This window comes from Elephas maximus, chromosome 11 (assembly GCF_024166365.1).
Source record: "Elephas maximus indicus isolate mEleMax1 chromosome 11, mEleMax1 primary haplotype, whole genome shotgun sequence".
NCBI lineage: Eukaryota > Metazoa > Chordata > Mammalia > Proboscidea > Elephantidae > Elephas > Elephas maximus.
Window position 1 is genome coordinate 43,690,636 of NC_064829.1, and position 21,089 is coordinate 43,711,724.

Here is a 21,089-nt window from a genome sequence, read left to right on the forward strand (position 1 = left end):
TTGTTGAGACAGAGCTAAAGAACACATTTTTAAAAACCTTTTCTTTGTTTATTCAAGCCATGGTTAGTCGATCAATCTTCAGAGATGAGTTCAAATGGAATTCACACTTTCTATAAAGCTCTATGCAACTATTCCCGACAGTCATCAACCATTCTTTCCTCAGTGTTCTGTAACATTTTTTTTACACGATTCGTACGGAACTTGTAACACTGCAATATAGTGAGTATCTGAGTCCCATGTTAGATTCTGAGTTCTGTAAGGACAGAGGTGTATCTTAGACATCTTTGAATTCTCTCAGCCCTCTGGTATATGCCTGCCACATATTAAAAGCTCAACATATTCATTCAACAAATAACCTTAAAACTATGTTTGCTGTATCAAATGGACAAGAGGTGCTTATTTAGATACCATGTGACATACTATTAGACTTCTGACAACTAAAAAAAAAAACTTGTTGCTGTCCAGTTGGTCATAGAGACCCTGTAGGAAAGAACACAACTGCCCCATAGGGTTCCCGAGGCTGTAAATCTTTACGAAAGGGGACTGTCATATCATTCTCCCACAGAGCTGCTAGTGGCCTCAAACCACTGACCTTCCAGTTGGTGCCCAAGCACTTTAACCACTGCATCAAGCTGAGGAAGAGTTTTTGGAAGGGGTATTCTCGGGAAACTACCAATTCTGAAAACACATTCCTCTTACTGGTCACTATAGTTCAGCTGACACAATTCAAATTTTTCACCTAGAGAGCAAAGAAATGTATTTCATTCCTATTCCAATTGTTGGTGGCTGCCTGGAGGCCACATTCAGGCTTCATAGAATTAGTAATATATGTCCTAAGCAAGAGACAGAGAAACTTATGATAAGAAAGGCATGAATGACATATACTTGTCATCCCTGCTCTAAAAGGAATGTGGAGGGAATGGAGACATGACGAATACTCGTAGAGTTCTTTGATAACACTGTTTTCCAAGATCAGAAGAACTGAAGATGATACAATTTTGAGTTGAGAATGAATTTTACAGGCTCTTGTTGATAACTTTAGATAGTATATCTGTATAGTGAGTAAAATTTTTTATCTTTTAGTCTGAGGACCTCTGTGAATAATTACTGAAGCCACTTTTCAATTTTATCCCTTAGAAAATGAAGTAAATTGTGCTGTCTTAGAGGACATAAAATACAAATTCCAATTTCATTAAGTAGCATACAATGAAATGGGTCTGTATTTCTTTAACACTGTATTTTAATAACAAACAAATGAGGTTTCTAGCACAGTACAAACAAGTTACAAGGTACTTACAGGATGCTATCTAAATCCATGCAGCGCATGGAATAATGAGATAACAAAGATGGAAACCAAATCAAAGTTCAAAAATAAAAATGAAAAAGGAATATTTTAACCATATGATGTTTAATAATGGCTCTAACATTCTAGAGTAAAAGTAACTATTTAGATTGTAAAATGACAGAAAATGAGCACTTAGGAAATCCCTTCATTCTATCTAACCTACTTATAGTATTCTAAAGTTATTATTGTTGTTGTGTGCCGTCAAGTTGATTCCAACTCACAGCGACCCTATAGGACATAGTAGAACTTCCCCATAGGGTTTCCAAGGAGTGGCTGGTGGATTCCAACATTTTGGTTAGCAGCCGAGCTTTTAACCACTGCGCCACCAGGGCTCCTGGGTTATTTAGCTGCCAAAAATATATCTTGTGACTATTTTATTTAAAATATGGCTGTGATTAAATAACATCTGAAAATAAAATTGCATACCTACTCTCCTGGGGTATCTGAATTAGCAACTGTTTCATTGTAAAACTATAAGAATTTTTAAACAAATTTAAATAACATATTTCCTTTTTTAAAAAAAACATAGTGAAAACACTTTCTCTTCATTAAAAAAAATTGTTTTCTGCTTAAATATTATTTCACAGTGACATGCTTTAAAAGAGATATGAGTCCTTTAAAAATAAGATTTTTCTAACTCCAAGCTTATGCCATGTTGCAAAAACCGCTGGTTAAGAAAAAGTAATATTCTAATCAACCAATAGGCTCAATCACTAGCAGTCAGCATCCAATTTCTTCCTGATGGAGAAAATCATGTCCAAATGGAACAACAGACAGAGCTTTCTGGTGCTGACGTAAAATTTTACTGCAACTGTAATTGCTCTGTTCCCAACAATGCATATATAGAAGCAAGAAAGCAAAGACAAAGGAACTAGACGCTGCAGTCTTTTTTCCTTAGGCTAGCAAAAAACATGGAGAGACCAGCAACTCAAGTAGGGAGAATACCTAGCACCAGTGACATTTGCCTTTAACTAGGGCATTCACAGCTATCTGCAAGATGAAGCTACAAGGAGCTGGACATGATGCTGGCCTGTAGTCCTGCCAAGCCCAAACACTAGCTTAAAAGAATGAAAACAGAGTTTAATTTCCCTCAGTTAAGCACAGTCTGGTTGTTGAAATCACAAAGCCGCAGGCAATGTACCGCTTCCCACCGTACAGCAGTTTAACTAAATTATACTCATACATCTTAAAAAGAATCGGCATCATGAGCACTCAGCTAGTAAAAATGCAAGATTTTATATCTTAAATATGAAGAGCGGGGAAAAGGAGACAATAGATAAATACTAATATTTTGAAAAAGCCATATATTAATGCATGACTTAAATTTTTTTAAATAAATTAAAAATTTTAAAACCTCTAACTTATATTTTCATAAGTAAAATGAAATATTCTTGACTGAACAAAAAATATGACTATAAAAAGATGATATAACTAACCAAATGATACCTATACAACAGTATTTGTATAGATATAACTGAATAAGCTAATGGCTCTGAGTAACAATTTCATTTAAATGAACCAAAATTTTCAATTTTATACCTTTCCATAAGGCATGAAATTCAAATGTGATGTGTCTAATTCTAAAATTCACCGTATACTCTACTTCAGTCAATGATCTATCTTATCAAAAAGACAGCAAAATCTAGTTTCCATCAATGTTTTGATGATAAAAATATTTTATTATCAAAAAAATTGGAAAAAGATCACATGGAATTCAGCAATTAGAATGGCTTAACCTCTGGTGGTTAACCAAGTGATAATGGGTGTTTACGTAACACAGATGATGGTCCGGACTGCATTTCCATTCCTCTCACTCTACCATTCTCAGAAGACTTATGAGATATGTACTAGGCAATGAAATGAATTAAGAAAATATGGAGGAATTTCTCAGGGTGGAAGGCCTAAGTTTTATAACAGTTGAAATAAGGCAAATGAAAAGCATTTCTTGGCTTGTCAGGAAGGCACCCTATTACAGTTGCGTCGGCTGAACCAAGTTCTTTCACTCCATCTAAGGTTTTCCCAGACATGAGAAGACATCTACTTGAGGTAAAGTAGTGGATGACTAGAATTGTGATGCCTAAAACAGACCTGAAACTTATGTGTGAATCAAAATTACCTATGGAACTTGTTAAAAAGACATATTGCTGGTCCCCGTCCCCGGATTTTCTGATTCAGTAGGTTTGGGGTCTGAGAATTTACACTTCTAACAAGTTCCTAGCTGCTGGCCTAAGGAACCACTGACTTAAAAGAAATACGCTAGTTTATAAATAAAAGTAAACTCTGGTCAGTTCTAAAAATTGTCACCGTATTCCATTCCCACTAGATATAAACACTTAGAGAACAGAAACGCAGCTGAGTAATCTCTGTATACCATCAAAAGCCTTAACACCATGACTTAAACACAGTACTACTCATAAAACGTTGTCTAGAATCTCTATCAATAGCACGTTTTAACTCTGCTGTTGATGTGAATACAAACAATTGCTTTGAAAAAACAGTTCAGTATAACATTCCTCCATAAGCCCTCATCCTTAAGTACTGTTTATTTAGCTAAGACTTTACTTTTGAATTTGAATATTTGCACAATGTTATTTTACTATAACCTGACGTTATGCAAAATGTGGACTTGGTGACTGAAGAGGCTCTGCACAATGTATCAGTGTAAGAGGCAGCATCAAATAGTAGCTATGGAGCACAAGCTCAGAAGCCAAACTGCCTGGGTCTGCCATTTGACTTGTTCAGGGTCACACACAGTACTTTATACTGTGCCTCAGTCTCCCCACATGTAAAATTGAAATAATCAGAGTATCTGCCACAAAGGACATGTGACATGCTATAACATTTCCTGTTTTTTTTTTTTTTTTTGGGTGCACAGTAAGTGCTATATGTATGTTAGCTCCCATTATTCTATGTTATAATTTATAATTTGCTTTGTAGAGCATTGTTTTTCAAAGTGCAGTCCATCAGAATCACCTGGCTAGCTTGTTTAAAATGCAGATTTCTGAATCTATCCCAAATGTTCTAAAATAGAACCTCTGGATATAGGATCTAAGAATCTGTTTTAATGAATAATCATGAGGATTCTCACATACTGTACAAAGCCTACTAGTGCAGAGCAGGTAAAAGTGGGATGGGTTGGGGAGCATCTGAGTTCAGATAAAATGATCAAATGCCTCCAGGACTGGAAAACAAAGGGCAATCAATGACCAGAGGACTAGCTCCCAAACTTTCTAAATGATAACAGTCACCTGGATGCCAGGAAATTGTGACTGAGTAGATACATGCCCTTTTTGCAAATGCTCCAAGTGAGTCTTATCAAAGCAGTTGGCAAACACTGCCCTAGAGGTTCTATGGATTTCTAGTACTCCCCAACCAATTTTGTCTAAATTCGGAGTGTGGTGACAGGACTTGTGCTGGTATAGTGACAGGACTTGTGCTCCAGAAAGAGTTCAAGGTACCAAGTAAATCTGTTCACTCAAAAGCACTTAAGCATTACTAAGCAATGGGTCACAAAAGCGGATGTTGTCTTGTTCTCTGCCCATAAGAAACTTACTATGTAACAAACTATAAAATCCATACTTTATTACCTGGAATTGGTTAAATATTTTATACTGTGATGCAAGCCATGGACTTCAAAGTTGGTCTGGAGTAGCGGTTTCCAAAATGTGGCCCCTAAACCCAGTGGCATCACCATCAACTTGTTAGAAATTCAAACCGCCTGGTCTAACCCCAGATGTACTATGTCAGAAGTTCTGAGGATGCGGCCCATCAATCTGTATTTAATCAGCTTTCCAGGTGATACTGATGCTTGCTCAAGTTTGGGAACCACTAGCCAAGCAACAAGAATCCCCTTCAGCAGTTTCTCTACTGTAAGGTTGCTGAATCCTGCCAGGACTTTGCTTCCCTTCCAGTCCATTAATCTCTCGCCCTTCCACCCCATACCCAACTAATCAGATTTACAAAAATAACCTACACATTTCAAAAAGAACATAAAACTTTATTAAGAACATCTTATACTGTCATCAGATACAGCCAAAAAAAATGGGGTCAACAAATAGGGAGACTTCATCTTCTCGTGTGCTACTGCCACTTCAGAACACTTGGCTAAAATTACACTTGGCAACAAATGCTCTGTATAAATAAATTCAGTAACACAATGTTCCGTTTCTATACAGAGAAGAACTAGGTTTACACTTTAAAAAGCTTTGATATAGTGCAACAACTATGAAACAAGACATCTTTAGGAGCTGTTCCTTAATAGAATACAAAGCGATTTAGTAGTTCTGTATTATTTCATACAACGCTAATTTTTTAGAAATGAAAATTCAGAAAGAACATTTTAACTTTCCCAATTAATTCATTCCTGCTTCCGAGTATTTTCTCTCTAAAAATTTCTCAGAATCAGTTCAGTGACTACACTTTAAAAGGTGAATTGCTCACCTATGGTGACAACTAACAGCCTGGTTTTGTTCTTCTAATTTTGCAAATCAAGATGATCAGGCCACCCCAGCTTTTGCTGATTCTGAAGGATTTCTTATAGAAAAACCCTCATTCAGAGTGCATGTGAGAAGCGGTACCAAACAGCTGTATCTGTGTGGTTTTCCTAGAGGAAGAGGCTGGCTAGAGCACAGCTGATTTCCTCAGAATTCCAGATTTCCTCATGTATTTCTACCTACTGTAATGACGGAAGGAGCAGAGGGAGCGCCAGTGAATCTGCTCATATTGCTACTCCAGAAAGCTCTCTGCACGGTTTGTGGAGGAAAACCACAGCGCCCCTACTGCAAGGCTGGTGACGAGCTTTTCTCTTGAAGGGCCAGGTCAAACTGCACTCAAGATGCATGATTTGCCTCAGGTATACAGGAGAGAAGATGCTCATGATTTAATTTTATTTCATGAGAAAATATAGTCTTCATTTTCGGAAAGAAGACTACTTACTGCTAAGGCTTACCATGTTAACAATCATAAGGCTGAAAACATGACTTAATCTAGACCCCACTGTTTATGTTTACAGTTAGTGGACTATCGGTCAGGGGGTGGGACTGAGGGTGGGTTTCAGGTTCTTGAGTACTATCACTTATCACAAAACCCATCAAGCTCTTTAAAAAAATAATGCATTTTTATCATAAATATTTAGAGCAGATACTGGCATTAAAACCAGTATCTAAGTCTGAAGTCTGTCTTAAACAGTGAAAATATTTCAACAAACTCCTAATAGATTCCAAATCTCCCCAGGAGTATATAGCTTACAAATCAGTTTTAAAAGGAAAAAAGTATTTTAAATGGATAAGTCACCACTTTAGCAGATCATAAATAAGGTCAAGATGTTGAAAATAAGTTGACATACTAACAAATTTTGTTTTCACATTGACAACAAAGGACTAACTTACTTGGTATACTTTTATAATAGGTTACAAAGGTTTTACAACTGTGCATTTGTTACCCTCCCAAGTTCAATCTTTTTCGACTGTTTCCTACACTTAGGGACAGAACTACATAGTCCAACCTGAGACACACCAACATGTGAATCTGGCTCCTACACACCATTTCCTTATTTAGGCTAACATTACAAATGCCAGCCAGGATCTACTATTAGTAATTTGTCAAACACAGTACAAGTTCAGTACATTCATGGATAAGTGGATTAGGTTCCCAGGTGAGCTTTCTGTGGGAGTGTCCACAGGTAACTTACTATTGTTTCAGTGAGAAAATATGCCCCGAGTTCCAAAAGCTAAGTAAAAAAACTTTAGAATATGGCCCATATCTAGACGGAGACTACTTACATGTGCCGCTGTTCTGGGGAGAGGCCAAATTATTAATAGCACTGTTTCCAGAACTACTGGCTATTAAAAATAAATGTTTGCCTTCTCCTTCACATGTAAATTCATTTTAACTATATCCTCTAGTTCTGAGAAAGAAACAGTGAAGCCATTCAGACCAGTGAGACATAACTGGTTGTGGGATTTAAAAGAACTATTATTAACTATTCAAATCTGAATCTGCTTACAACAAAAAGAAAAATGTCTAATATGTAAAGCAACAAATGAGAAACATATTCATCCTAAGTCATTACTGGATACAAATCCACAGCTTAATAACGTGCCTTAAAAACAAAGGATGAGAGCATGCAGCTGCTCTGACACACAGGGTTAGAAATAACAGGTAGAAGTACATTTGTTTGGTATTTCTGAATATACAAATATAAAATTTACCACATCTACCCTGTAGTGCAGGCTACTTAATTTCCAAATTTACAGTCATTCAAAAACCTTGAGGAAACATTAAAAATGTTCAGGCTACTTCACTGAATGTTACTGAATATTGTGTTCTTGAGCTATTAAGAGCTAAAAATACTATTGTTTTTAAAGCTATGTGACTAAGGGAGTAATAAAAGTATCATTATTATTATTATTTTTAATCCCACAGATGGCCTTATGTTAAAGGGATCACTTATGCCAAAAGGAGGCTGACTTGACAAACAGGTATCAGTTCCAGAGTCAAAGGTGTCCTTTTGGTAGAGTGGCAAAATTTACTAACATTTCCAAAGCATTTTTCATATTAATCTACTCAAATAATTCTAAATAGTTTAATCAAGGAAGTCCTATTCAATACTCTTTTTTCTACACTAGTAGTTGCAATGGAATCCCTATAGAGCTACTGTAGAAAAGTTTCGATAGCCTTTGATCTGATCCTCAAAATGACACCCATGTTTAGTGTTATATTACTGGCCTCTAGGGAATAAGGAATCAAAGGCATTGAGAGGCACGGAACTGATGTTTTGTTTGGGGAGAAGGGTGAAGATTAAGTTAGAACATTTAGTCCCTTCTACAATCAAGTCCCGACTACACCATAATAAAGTCTCACCAATTCCTGATTAGTTCTTACCCTTTACAAATTACATAGCATACAGTGATTAGATACTGAAGAAAGTAAAGAAAACCATTCGAAAATACACGAAGAAATAGAAACATGGAATTTCTTACAAGGCCCTGAATCAAAAAAATTTACAAAAAGATCTTTTGAAAATAATCACTATTTGGAGCTTATTAATACACAGAGATCATCACATTGTTTAAACTAAGTCATGTTAAGTTACCAATAAAATAGTAAACAAACCAACACTTTAAACAATTTTATAAATTACTCGTTTCTTTTGTTAGTGTCTCTCTCTCAACAATATACAAAAATAATGCTACAGGACTATCCACCTAACCTGTCTCCATTTCTTGCAAAGTCCTGGAGCTCTGAAAAGAGACTGGTCATCAATCTTCACTGTAGATGTCCCCAGCAAAAGGCAGGTGCATGTGGCTTCCAGTGACATTGGGCAATCGAGATAAGTCTGGCAGACTCTGGATCCGGGACCTGAGTTCTTTGCGTACCAGGGAAACTCTGGCTAATTTCCGCTTATATTCCTGAAAAATTAAACCACTTTCATTAGTATTCTGGAGATTTAGAGAAGAGTTATCTAGCTAACACTGCATAAAATCTGGTACTGCACTCAGTTAATGCCAAATAAAAAGGTTATTACAATATGAGTCTTAGGATCAAGAGATGCCTTAGAAACATATAACTAGGTAAAATATCATTATTACAAAAAAACCCACTATTTTTAGCTGCTGTTTTTCATCTGGAGAAAGAAGACTATTAATGTATTTAATATAATTAATATACAGCATATAAGATTTTCAGGGATCACTGAGTTTGGATAAGAAAAATTACATTTACTTTCACAAACTAAACTGAAATTTAGAATTGTTTTTAATTGTGAATTGAGGCAACAAACCATAGGAGTATTATCAGGATCTATGACTTTGTCTCCAACAGAAACCAGTTGTTTCATACCATATTACAGTGTTTGCAGCTACCTTAAAATACTGTTTACATTTATCACTACTTTGAAGCTATGGTAGTTACTAGACCCACTACCAAATGTAATGTATTAGTTAAAAAAAAAAAACCATCACCATTTAGTCAATTCCAACTCATAGCGATCCTACAGGGCAGAGTAGAACTGCCTCGTAAGGTTTCCAAGGAGCAGCTGGTGATTTGAACTGCTGACATTTTGGTTAGCAGCCAAGTTCTTAACCATTGCAAATAGTAGCCTAAGGAGTCATAGGCTTGAGTCCAAATCAAGATCATGTTTGGTTTAGAGAGAAACAGCTCATTCTCAATGTAGTGGGAATCTCCTTTCAACTTAGAGTTCCAGACCTCTACGTGGAGAGGTGGAGGACTCTTCTACACCCCACCACCTAGTGGTGATAGACTGGGGGGAGGGAGAAATCTAGCAAATGGGTATTCTTCATCCTTCCCACCACCGCCAATTCTCAAAAACAAGACATAGCAGGTTGAGTGGAAAAACTTTACATTCTGAGTAGGTAGACTATCCCCAAAGAGTCCCAATTCAGCAGTGTTTCTAAACCATGGCTGCATATCAGAATCACCTAGAAAATTGTGAAGAGAATTCTGATGTCCAGGCCTCACCGCACAGCAATTAAACAAGAATCTCTGGAAGTGGGTCAAGAGCACGTGAATTTTGCAAGAACTTCTAAGAGGAAGCTAAGACACAGTCAGGGATGTGAACCATTTCTCTACCTAGTTTTTCTCCCTAAAATGAAATCAACTAGTGAGATGCACCTGTATTATTGGGCCTCCTCTTTTAAAGGGAGGGTAAGAGGTTTGCCAGAATTAGTATAACCCAAGTGCTCTAAAGGAACAAGGGAAGGGAGAGGGTCCTGAAGCCTAAGAAACTGGGCATACTGGCAGACAAAGCAGGCAAAATTGAAAGCTGGCAAAACTGAAGGACAGCCCTGGGCACATTAGAAAGATGTCAACTCTTGCAATGTCCCTGCATTTCTAATCTATCATGAAAGTTAAGGTGGAGTAAAATACAAAGTTTAAATAGGATCTATAATCTCAAAGCATGATCTTTCTCTTCCCTTCTCTTCTTTACCAGTGGCAAACACAGGAACATCAGATAGGTTTCAGCAAGGTCAGCTCTGAGTAGCGTACAAAACATAAGCACAAGGTATTTCACGTTCTAGATGCACACTTATTATACCCCTCCTCCCTCCACATTTAGCGTGCATTTCTTTCTCAGCACACCTGTATAGTGGCAAACACATACCTTGATCTGTATCACACCAGCAAATCCCACCGTTCTTAGCTGAATAATACCTAAGGCACTCTGGGGTCAGCAAAATATATTCAGATGCTGTCCAAACATGTTGAAAGGCAATTTACCTTCTGCTCCTCTTAGGGCTATATGCTTTGAGAAATGTCCTAAGTGGCCAATATTGTCCACTCTAATTTCTAATGTCTAGCATGGGATAAAGGAGTGCCTGGGTGGTGCAAATGGTTAAGTGCTGAGTACTAGTCCAAAGGTTGGCAGTTCAAACCCACCCAGAGGCACCTCAGAAGACAGGCCCAGCAGTCTGCTTCTGAAGTCAACTCAACGGCAACTAACAAGAAGAAGCATGGAACAGGCTGTTCTTCAATTGTTAAGACTTATCTTAAACCTTTGATTCAAATTCTGTGTGTCAGTTAAAAGCCTTCAACCACAAGGTATGCACTGCGAACAAAAAAATTAGTAAAAATAAACAAAGCTGCCAGGTATCAAATGTCAATTATATGGCAGGCATTTTAACATGAACTCATTCAATTCTCTCAATAGTCTTGAAAACAGGGATTCCCAAAATACAAACAAAAGTAGTAGCCAAGAGATTTCTGTTTAATCAAAACAGTGAGGTATGTACAAGTTACTCAACCCTTTTAGGCATGTCTGTTTATTTATAAAGGAGCCCTGGTGGTGCAGTGGTTAAGCACTCAGCTTCTCCAGTCCCTACCACCCTCACTCCTTTCCAGGCTCCCAGCTGAACCTGTGTTTTTACTTTTTCTACTGTTTTGTAAATGTGCGTCTTGTCTTCCCAAGGGCAGGAGCCTTCTTTATACTACTATATGACACTTCAACATTCATGAACTAGGTGTAATTTGACTTGTGTGCACTTCAAGTGGATTGATTCTAGCTTGAAATTTGAATCACCTCTAGAAAAGAAAATTCTCTTTACAGCAACACTGAGTAGACAGCAAGTGTCTTATATGAGACCTACTTTAAACCCAAACATTCCTACAAGAACCTTTTCTATTCTAGCCTCACACAAACCTCCAATGATTGGCTATCATTCAAGTTATTTCTGAAATTATATACTGTTCTTTCGTTTTCATATCCAAATTAGGGGGAAACACACTTTGTATATATATTTCCTACAGTGTCCAACAGAGCACTGGGTATTAGTAGGTCCCCAGTTAATACTCCTGGGTATAGTCAGACTATCTGGATTGAAGTACTGCCTCTTCAATTTACTACCTATGTGACCTTGGCCAAGGACTCCCCAGTATTATCCAAGCCTCAGCTGCTTCATCTGTAAAATGGAGTTATCTATTCTACAGGGCTGTGAGAATCAAATTAACTAATATGGAAGTTTTTAAATTATGAAGTGCTATGTAATTCCACTTATCATTATGGAATGGTATCACAACCATGTTGCAGTAAGACTTGCTAAGAGAATAAATTTTCCACACTTGGACGTTCTTACTCATTTTAGGGTTGACTCAGACATAGTTATTCTAAAATTCCATTTACTTTAAATAAATGTCCTAACTATTAAGCTATTTCTGAAGTTAAATATTTATGATTACCTTTTTCTTGCACATGCTAATAATTCTGCTCTCATACATGATTATGGCTTTTAAAAAACAACTTGGATAATTTCAACTGCATACACATGGGATCTTTAGTGGCCAATTAAAGGCTGTGACTGAGAATTTCCAGCATCATCCCTACTGGATTGTTACAGTCCAGTGGCTTCCGATGCACTTCCTGAGAGACAGCTGCTGTAGCAGAATGAGGGCTGGACCAAGCTAGGGAGCTCAATTCTAGTGAGTTGCCACTGTGACTTTTAGAGGAAGCTTGAGCAGACAGTCCAGACTTCAGAATGCTCTGAAAACCGGACTTTAGTCAGTCTCTGTCTCTCCCGCTTTTCATCTGTAAAATCATTTAACAATATGATTGGGATGGGGAACTCCCAGTTAAAAAACATGTACTAAATCCCTCCCCCCACAAAAGAAACAGGACACCTACCAGGATGGTTAAAGAACCCCCCACCCATGTTTCTTAAAAATGGAGACAGTGTTGTGTCATAATACCACATGACACTTTATTCCACACTATTTCCAAAGTTCCACCTATGCAAACATCCAAGCCATTTCATTTCTTCCTATAAACCTCAAATAAGTAAACATTGTCTCAAATCCTATTGCTTTAGTTGTGGCAACTTCAAAATGACCTATTTTATTATTCTTATCAGTCTTCATTCTTATTATTCTTCATAATAGAATTAAAATAAGTGGGATCTTAGGTAATGGAAGAATAAACGTTGAAGGTCATATGTGAAGACAGTCTTCACAACACATTATAGAAGCCTTAGGTTGATGGTAATCTTCACAATCCTGGTTCATTTCTTCTCCTGAAGATCCCTAAATGGTTCTGTTGACACGTGGCATTTCATCATGTCCCTTGACTCTCAAGAAGTAAATGTTAGTCTTTCTTAAACCACAGGCTTCAATATAACTATTATGAAGTTTTGATTCTCATTTTTCAAATTCCACGATTTGCCTTTACTTCATTTTGCTTGCCCTGTGTTTGGGGCTCCCTAGTGGCTGCTGCTGGAGTGTTAAATGGGAGCCATGATGGCGCAGTGGTCAAGAGCTCGGCTGCTAACAAAAAGGTTGGCAGTTCGAAACCATCAGCCACTCCTTGGAAACTCTATGGGGCAGTTCTACTGTCCTGTAGGATCGCTACAAGTTGGGATCCACTCGATGGCCAACGGGTTTGGTTTTTAGCATTAAATGGAAAAAGTTAATTGGGATTTAAAAAGAAAAAAACCATTATGTTATCCTGCCTCTATTCTATGGGTATTCTGAAGAAGTATGTTATCCAACATACATATAAACTGCAGGATCACCACTAACGGTCATTTCCTAAAATTAAAAATGCAGCAAGTTAAACTGTGACTTATATGACTTATATTAGGTAGTATAGTTCTACCATTAAAATGTCTCTGGCATTCCTGGTAGTGGAGGGGAATTGTCATTTTCTCATGAATAACATTTGGGCTTTGAAAGGATTTTTTTTAAGAGACCAGTAATAGTAATGGTAGCAACGTAGAGAAGACACAAAGGAAAAGAAACAGGAAGGCAAGGAACTGTTGTTGTTGTTAGGTGCCGTTGAGTCGGTTCTGACTCATAGCAACCCTATGCACAACAGAACGAAACACTGCCCGGTCCTGCACCAACTTTACAATCATTGTTATGCGCAGGCTCATTGTTGCAGTCACTGTGTCAATCCACCTTGTTGAGGGTCTTCCTCTTTTCCGTTGACCCTGTACTCTGCCAAGCATGATGTCCTTCTCCAGGGTCTGATCCCTCCTGACATGTCCAAAGTATGTAAGACGCAGCCTCGCCATCCTTGCCTCCAAAGAGCATTCTGGCTGCACTTCTTCCAAGACAGATTTGTTTTTTGGCAGTCCATGGTATAGTCAACATTCTTCGCCAACACCACAATTCAAAGGTGTCAATTCTTCTTCGGTCTTCCTTATTCATTGCCCAGCTTTCATAGGCATATGATGCAATTGAAAATACCATGGCTTCGGTCAGGCACACCTTAGACTTCAGGGTGACATCTTTGCTCTTCAACACTTTGAAGAGGTCCTTTGCAGCAGATTTACCCAATGCAATGTGTCTTTTGATTTCTTGACTGCTGCTTCCATGGCTGTTGATTGTGGATCCAAGTAAAATGAAATCCTTGACAACTCCAATCTTTTCTCCATTTATCATGATGTTGCTCACCGGTCCAGTTGTGAGGATTTTTGTTTTCTTTATGTTGAGGTGCAATCCATACTGAAGGCTGTGGTCTTTGATCTTCATTAGTAAGTGCTTCAAGTCCTCTTCACTTTCAGCAAGCAAGGTTGTGCCATCTGCATAACGTAGATTGTTAATGAGTCTTCCTCCAATCCTGATGCCCCGTTCTTCTTCATACAGTCCAGCTTCTTGGATTATTTGTTCAGCATACAGATCGAATACGTATGGTGAAAGAATACAACTCTGACGCACACCTTTCCTGACTTTAAACCAATCAGTATCCCCTTGTTCTGTCCGAGCAACTGCCTCTTGATCTATGTACAGGTTCCTCATGAGCACAATTAAGTGTTCTGGAATTCCCATTCTTCGCAGTGTTATCCATGGTTTGTTATGATCCACACAGTCGAATGCCTTTGCATAGTCAATAAAACACATCCTTCTGGTATTCTCTGCTTTTGACCAGGATCCATCTGACATCAGCAATGATATCCCTGGTTCCACATCCTCTTCTGAAACCAGCCTGAATTTCTGGCACTTCCCTGTTGATATACTGCTGCAGCCGTTTTTGAATATCTTCAGCAAAATTTTGCTTGCGTGTGATATTAATGATATTGTTCTATAATTTCCACACTTGGTTGGATTGCCTTTCTTGGCAATAGGCATAAATATGGATCTCTTCCAGTCAGTTGGCCAGGAAGCTGTCTCACATATTCTTGGCATAGACAAGTGAGCACCTCCAGCACTGCATCTGTTTGTTGAAACATCTCAATTCATATTCCATCAATTCCTGGAGCCTTGTTTTTGGCCAATGCCTTCGGAGCAGGTTGGACTTCGTCCTTCAGTACCATCAGTTCCTGATCGTATGCCACCTCTTGAAATGCTTGAATATCCACTAATTCTTTTTGGCGTAATGACTCTGTGTATTCCTTCCATCTTCTTTTGATGCTTCCTGCGTTGTTTAATATTTTTCCCATGGAATCCTTCACTATTACAACTCGAGGCTGGAATTTTTTCTTCAGTTCTTTCAGTTTGAGAAACGCCGAGTGTGTTCTTCCCATTTGGTTTCCCATCTCCAGCTCTTTGCACATGTCATTATAATACTTTACTTTGTCTTCTCGAGAGGCCCTTTGAAATCTTCTGTTCAGTTCTTTTACTTCATCAATTCTTCCTTTTGCTTTAGCTGCTCGACACTCAAGTTTCAGTCTCCTCTGACATCCATCTTGGTCTTTTCTTTCTTTCCTGTCTTTTCAGTGACCTCTTGCTTTCTTCATGGATGATGTCCTTGATGTCATTCCACAACTCATCTGGTCTTCGGTCACTAGTGTTCAATGCATCAAATCTATTCTTGAGATGGCCTCTAAATTCGGGTGGGATATACTCAAGGTCATATTTTGGCTCCCGTGGACCTGCTCTGATTTTCTTCATTTCCAGCTTGAACTTGCATATGAGCAATTGGTCTGTTCCAGTCGGCCCCTGGCCTTGTTCTGACTGATGATATTGAGCTTTTCCATTATTTCTTTCCACAGATGTAGTCAATTTGATTTCTGTGTATTCCACCTGGCGAGGTCCATGTGTACAGTCAGAAAGTAGGTATTTGCAATGAAGAAGTCGTTGGTCTTGCAAATTCTATCATTCCATCCCCGGCATTGTTTCTATCACCAAGGCCATATTTTCCAACTACTGATCCTTCTTCGTTTCCAACTTTTGCATTCCAATCACCAGTAATTATCAATGCATCTTTATTGCATGTTCGATCAATTTCAGACTGCAGCAGCTGATAAAAATCTTCTATTTCTCCATCTTTGGCCCTAGTGGTTGGTGCGTAAATTTGAATAATAGTCGTATTAACTGGTCTTCCTTGTAGGCGTATGGATATTATCCTATCACTGACAGCGTTGTACTTCAGGATAGATCTTGAAATGTTCTTTTTGACAATGAATGCAACACCATTCCTCTTCACGTTGTCATTCCCAGCATAGTAGACTCTATGACTATCCAATTCAAAATGGCCAATACCAGTCCATTTCAGCTCACTGATGCCTAGGATATCGATGATTATGTGTTCCATTTCATTTTTGATGACTTCCAATTCTCCTAGATTCATACTTTGTACATTCCAGGTTCCAATTATTAATGGATGTGTGCAGCTCTTCTCATTTTGAGTCGTGCCACATCAGCAAATGAAGATCCCGAAAGCTTTCCTCCATCCATGTCATTAAGGTCGACTCTACTTTGAGGAGGCAGCTCTTCCCCAGTCGTCTTTTGAGTGCCTTCCAACCCAGAGGGCTCATCTTCCAGCACTATATCAGACAATGTTCCGCTGCTATTCATAAGGTTTTCACTGGCTAATGCTTTTCAGTAGACTGCCAGGTCCTTCTTCCTAGTCTGTCTTAGTCTGGAAGCTCAGCTGAAACCTGTACTCCATGGGTGACCCTGCTTGTATCTGAATACTGGTGGCATAGCTTCCAGCATCACAGCAACACCCAAGACCCCACAGTATGACAAACTGACAGACACATGGGGGGGGGGGCAAGGAACTAGTCCAAGCATAAATGGTGCTCGATATTCCAGGAAACCTAAACCCACCAATAAGCATCAGTTTTGACCATGGGGGTTATGTAAGAAGCTAACAGGCAGTATATTATTTTGTTTACTTTTGTTAAAGCAACTTCAAAATCACATGGGGAGAAGGAATTTAAGAAACCTATTAGTCAATTTTCTGCCCGTTGTGCTGATATTTAAAATGAGCAATTCAGCTTAATTATGCTTTTATTTTCACATTTTCTGTATAACCTTTTCACCTACTCTCAAAGTATCCAGAGTTACTAAAGAATCACAATATCGCATGGGTCGTAAAGGACCTAGTACATCTTATCTGGTGTTTTCCAAAGTGAGTATCCCCTGGAACACCGTTCAACAATGTTTTAACAGATGCACCATAAAACAGAGGTTCTGGGCTGTTTGGAGCAAAAATACGCTTGTATGGGTTTCTTTTTCGCTCAGATCCTCGATATGCTGAGGACAGGAGTTAAGCTCTAAGAGTGGATCTGGTTTGCCAGGAAAGTCCCTGAAACACATTTTTGCAGAACACCTACTACCATTTCCCAGAGCTAAGTTTATTTATAGTTAGGCAAACACCGGACCCCATATTTCTCCCATCCTTGTTATCCAACCTCTCCTTGAACACCTCCAGAAACAAACTCATTAATTTCTCCCTTGATTTTGACAAATAATTTCACTGACATAGAATTCTAGGTTGGTGTTTTTTTTTTCTTTCAACACTTTAAATATTTCACTTCACTCTCTTCTTATATGTATGGTTCTGATGAGAAGTCTGTTGTAATTCTCATCCTTGTTCCTCTATAACTGTTTTACCCCCTCTGGCTTCTTTCAAAATTTTCTGTCTTTGGTTTTCTGCAGCAAAATATGACATGCCTAAGTGTAAATTTTTTGGTATTTATCCTGCCTGGTGTTTGCTCAGCTTCCTGAACCTGTGGTTTGTTGACTGTCATTAATTTTGGAAAATTCTCAGGCATTATCACTTGAAATATTTCTTCATTTTTATTACCTTCTGGCATTCCATGTGTGGTGCACCTTCTGAAACTGTCCCACAGTTCTTGGGTTTTTTTTTTTTTTATTCTCACCTAGGCAGTGTCCAGTCTACTGGGGAGCATTCTTCATTCCTCTTAACTGTGTTTTTGACCTCCAGCATTTTCTTTTGACTCTTCCTTAGTATTTCTCTCTCTCAACTTACATGGCCTTTTTATTCTTACATGTTGTTCACTTTTTCATTAGAGGCCTTGACATATTAACCATAGCTATTTTAAATTACTGATAATTTCAAAATCTGTGCCATATTTGACTCTGGTTCTGAGGCTTGCTTTGTCTCTTCAGGTTGTTTCTTCTTGCTTTTAGCATAACTTCTTTTGGTGAAGCCAGACATGACGCATCGGTAATAATAACTGAGGTGAACAGGCCTTTAGTGTGAGGTTTTATGTTAATCTGGCTAGGAGTTGGGCTGTGTTTAAAGTTAGCCGTGGATATAGATGCCAGAGGCTGAAGCGCACTACTTTATTAGGCAGCCCTTTTACATGGCAGTTCTAACTGGCAGAATGGTCTTGCTTGCCACCTTTAACAAATCCATTGGTCCCATTTCTACCCTCTGAAGTAAATCCAATCCTTCTATGATAGCTTTCAAAGCATCTTAAGACAGCTAACATACATATTATGCCCTTCACCAATTCTGATCCCTGATATCCCTAGTTCTCTTAACTGTTCTCCAAGGGATTGCTTCCTAATCCTTTGCCATCCTGCCCCCTGCCTCTGGATACACTGTGGTAAGTTAATTCCTTTTTCTAACGTGAAATCTAGAGTTGAAAACACAAATCCAGGTGTGGTTTAACAAGCATTCAATGAAGTAGAACTTACATTCCATATTCTAAACATTAAGCTTATTAGTGTAGTTTAACACTGTACCAGCTACATAACCATGTTAATAATCCCAAAATCAAACCCAGTGCCTTCGAGTCGATTCCGACTCATAGCGACCCTATAGGACAGAGTAGAACTGCCCCACAGAGTTTCAAGGAGCACCTGGCGGATTCGACCTGCTGACCCTTTGATTAGCACCCGTAGCACTTAACCACACCACCACCAGGGTTTAACCACATTTATAGCTATGTATAATCAATGGTTTCTCCCATGAAATTCTGGAAGCCAGGTTCTGACCATATTGATGGAGTTAGCCTGTGAGAATTTAGATGTAGGAATTTGCATTGGAAGTTTTCAAGTAGAAAAAGGGGCGATGAAAACATTACAAAATTTTTACACTGCTCCTCATTCAGTTTGGATGCTATGACCAATGGTCGGACCTGTATAACATTAAATACTTATTAGAGTCATGAGTGAGTTTCAGAGGGTAGCCCTGAATTAGCTGAAGTTGTAAACTGCATACGTGCAGTTTTCAAACTGTTGATAACCAAAAAAAAAAAAAAAAAAGGGTATGAACCTCCACACTTTTATTCTTTTTGATATTTCATGGAGATATATAGATTTTTATATCAAAGAAAACTAAACAAATTTAGCTGTATTATGAAAAGGTAGTGACAATCTCAATAGGAATTAGACTAAAAAAGGATATTTATTGTAGCATAAAGTGCCTAGCATCTAATAAGTTATCAAGATTTATCAAGTTTACTGATAATGAACTGCATACTTAATATCTGTGCATTTCATTGTATGTAAATTATATCTTAATTGTTAAATGCATAATGGTTTACTAATCCTACAAAATTCTCAAGAACATTGTATCTGGGGTAAGAGGCCGAGATTTTAGAAGAGCTCCATGAATGAAACAAGCTTTGCTCTGAAGTAGTGAGTGGCCTTCTCCATAACCTAACCTAAACATGACCAGATCTGAGGGATGCTTTACAGAGAATTCTTGCTTTAGAAAGTTAAGCCTGACAGGATTCTTATTCTGAGATATTACTCTGAATGACATACACCTCTCCTTAAATTTTTGATACTGACTGCTTAAGAGGTTCACATTTTACTTAAACAAATCTGGTACGTGAAATGATATACTCTCCACCAATAAATTAGAATGGCACACTGAAGGTAATGGAGTTAGAGAGTGAGCACTTTTATTAAACAAATAATTTCCAATTTTCTTTGTTGTAAAATTTCCCTCTCATTTGTCACTTAGGCTAAGTTTTCTCAGTAGCCCCCACAAGTATAACTTATTTACCTCCATGTGAACAAATAGTCCTTAGTTTAAAAAAAAAAAAAAAAAATTCCACTTCTGTTTGAAATGAAGGGAACAAAATGTACAATAAAACCTGGCTAGCTATAAAACCAAAAACCAAACCCGTTGCCTTTGAGTGGATTCTGACTCATAGCGACCCTATAGGACAGAGTAGAACTGCCCCATAGTTTCCAAGAAGCACCTGGTGGATTCGAACTGCTGACCTTTTGGTTAGCAGCCGTAGCTCTTAATCACTACGCCACCAGGGTTTCCGGCTAGCTATAATGTTGAGGAAAAAAAATCACTTTCACATTTTTTAAGAGACAAAATTGCACATATGCACCTATATAAAACACAACACAAGGGGGTAACAAAATACATCAAAATCTGCCTAATGGTTGTCTTCAAAGGTTGGTGTAAATATGAGTGGTTTTTCAGTATTTTCCATATTTTTTACAATAAGTATGTATTATCTGAGGGGGGAAAAAGGCAAGGACAGAAAAATTTAAACTCCATGTATTGTTTTTATAAGTTGAATTAAACTACTCAGAAGTTCTCAGCTACAGTCATGAGATAAGTAGGGAGTCAAAAGCACTTGGTCATGAGGTTGATACCTACATTTTGCAGATGAGGAAAGATTTTGATATAATTTGTTCATTTCACTCAGTAAATTCTAGAAGACTAACTCCTAATTCCAAGCTCCTTATTTTACTCCACACTCACTAAAAATTGACCTAGAGATCTAAATAGGATGTAAATGTGTACATCTGGCATGGTACAACTGCTGTTTTGGGTTTTTTTTTTTTTTTTTCCTCCTCTTCATTTTTTACAACTATGTTTACAATATTTTTAATCTATGATTTTTTTAAGGCTAACAGAAATGCATGAAAATAATATCAGAGGCTGTTTAAGTGGTATTTTATTTTTCAGATTTCCTTTGAAGATACTGCTTAATACCTATCTGCCTCAGTGTTCTCATTCATAAAATGCACATACCTCATCATAGTAACTGCCTCATACAGGGTCATCTGACAGATGTATTATCAGCTACCGAATGGAGACACAGCGCTCCATGCCAGCAGGGATGGA

The 21,089-nt window shown here is 38.0% G+C and overlaps 1 protein-coding gene across 1 annotated transcript in view; it reads right to left on the bottom strand.

Annotated features, from left to right (window-relative positions):
- Positions 1–4,399: 4,399 nt before the first annotated feature.
- The window catches only part of RPRD1A (regulation of nuclear pre-mRNA domain containing 1A), a 70,157-nt gene continuing 53,467 nt past the window's right edge, over positions 4,400–21,089 (bottom strand). Inside the window, exon 7 of the mRNA XM_049900524.1 lies at positions 4,400–8,754. Within this exon, the coding sequence (XP_049756481.1) occupies positions 8,605–8,754 (150 nt within the window). The 3' untranslated portion in view covers positions 4,400–8,604. The remainder of the gene's footprint in view (positions 8,755–21,089) is intronic.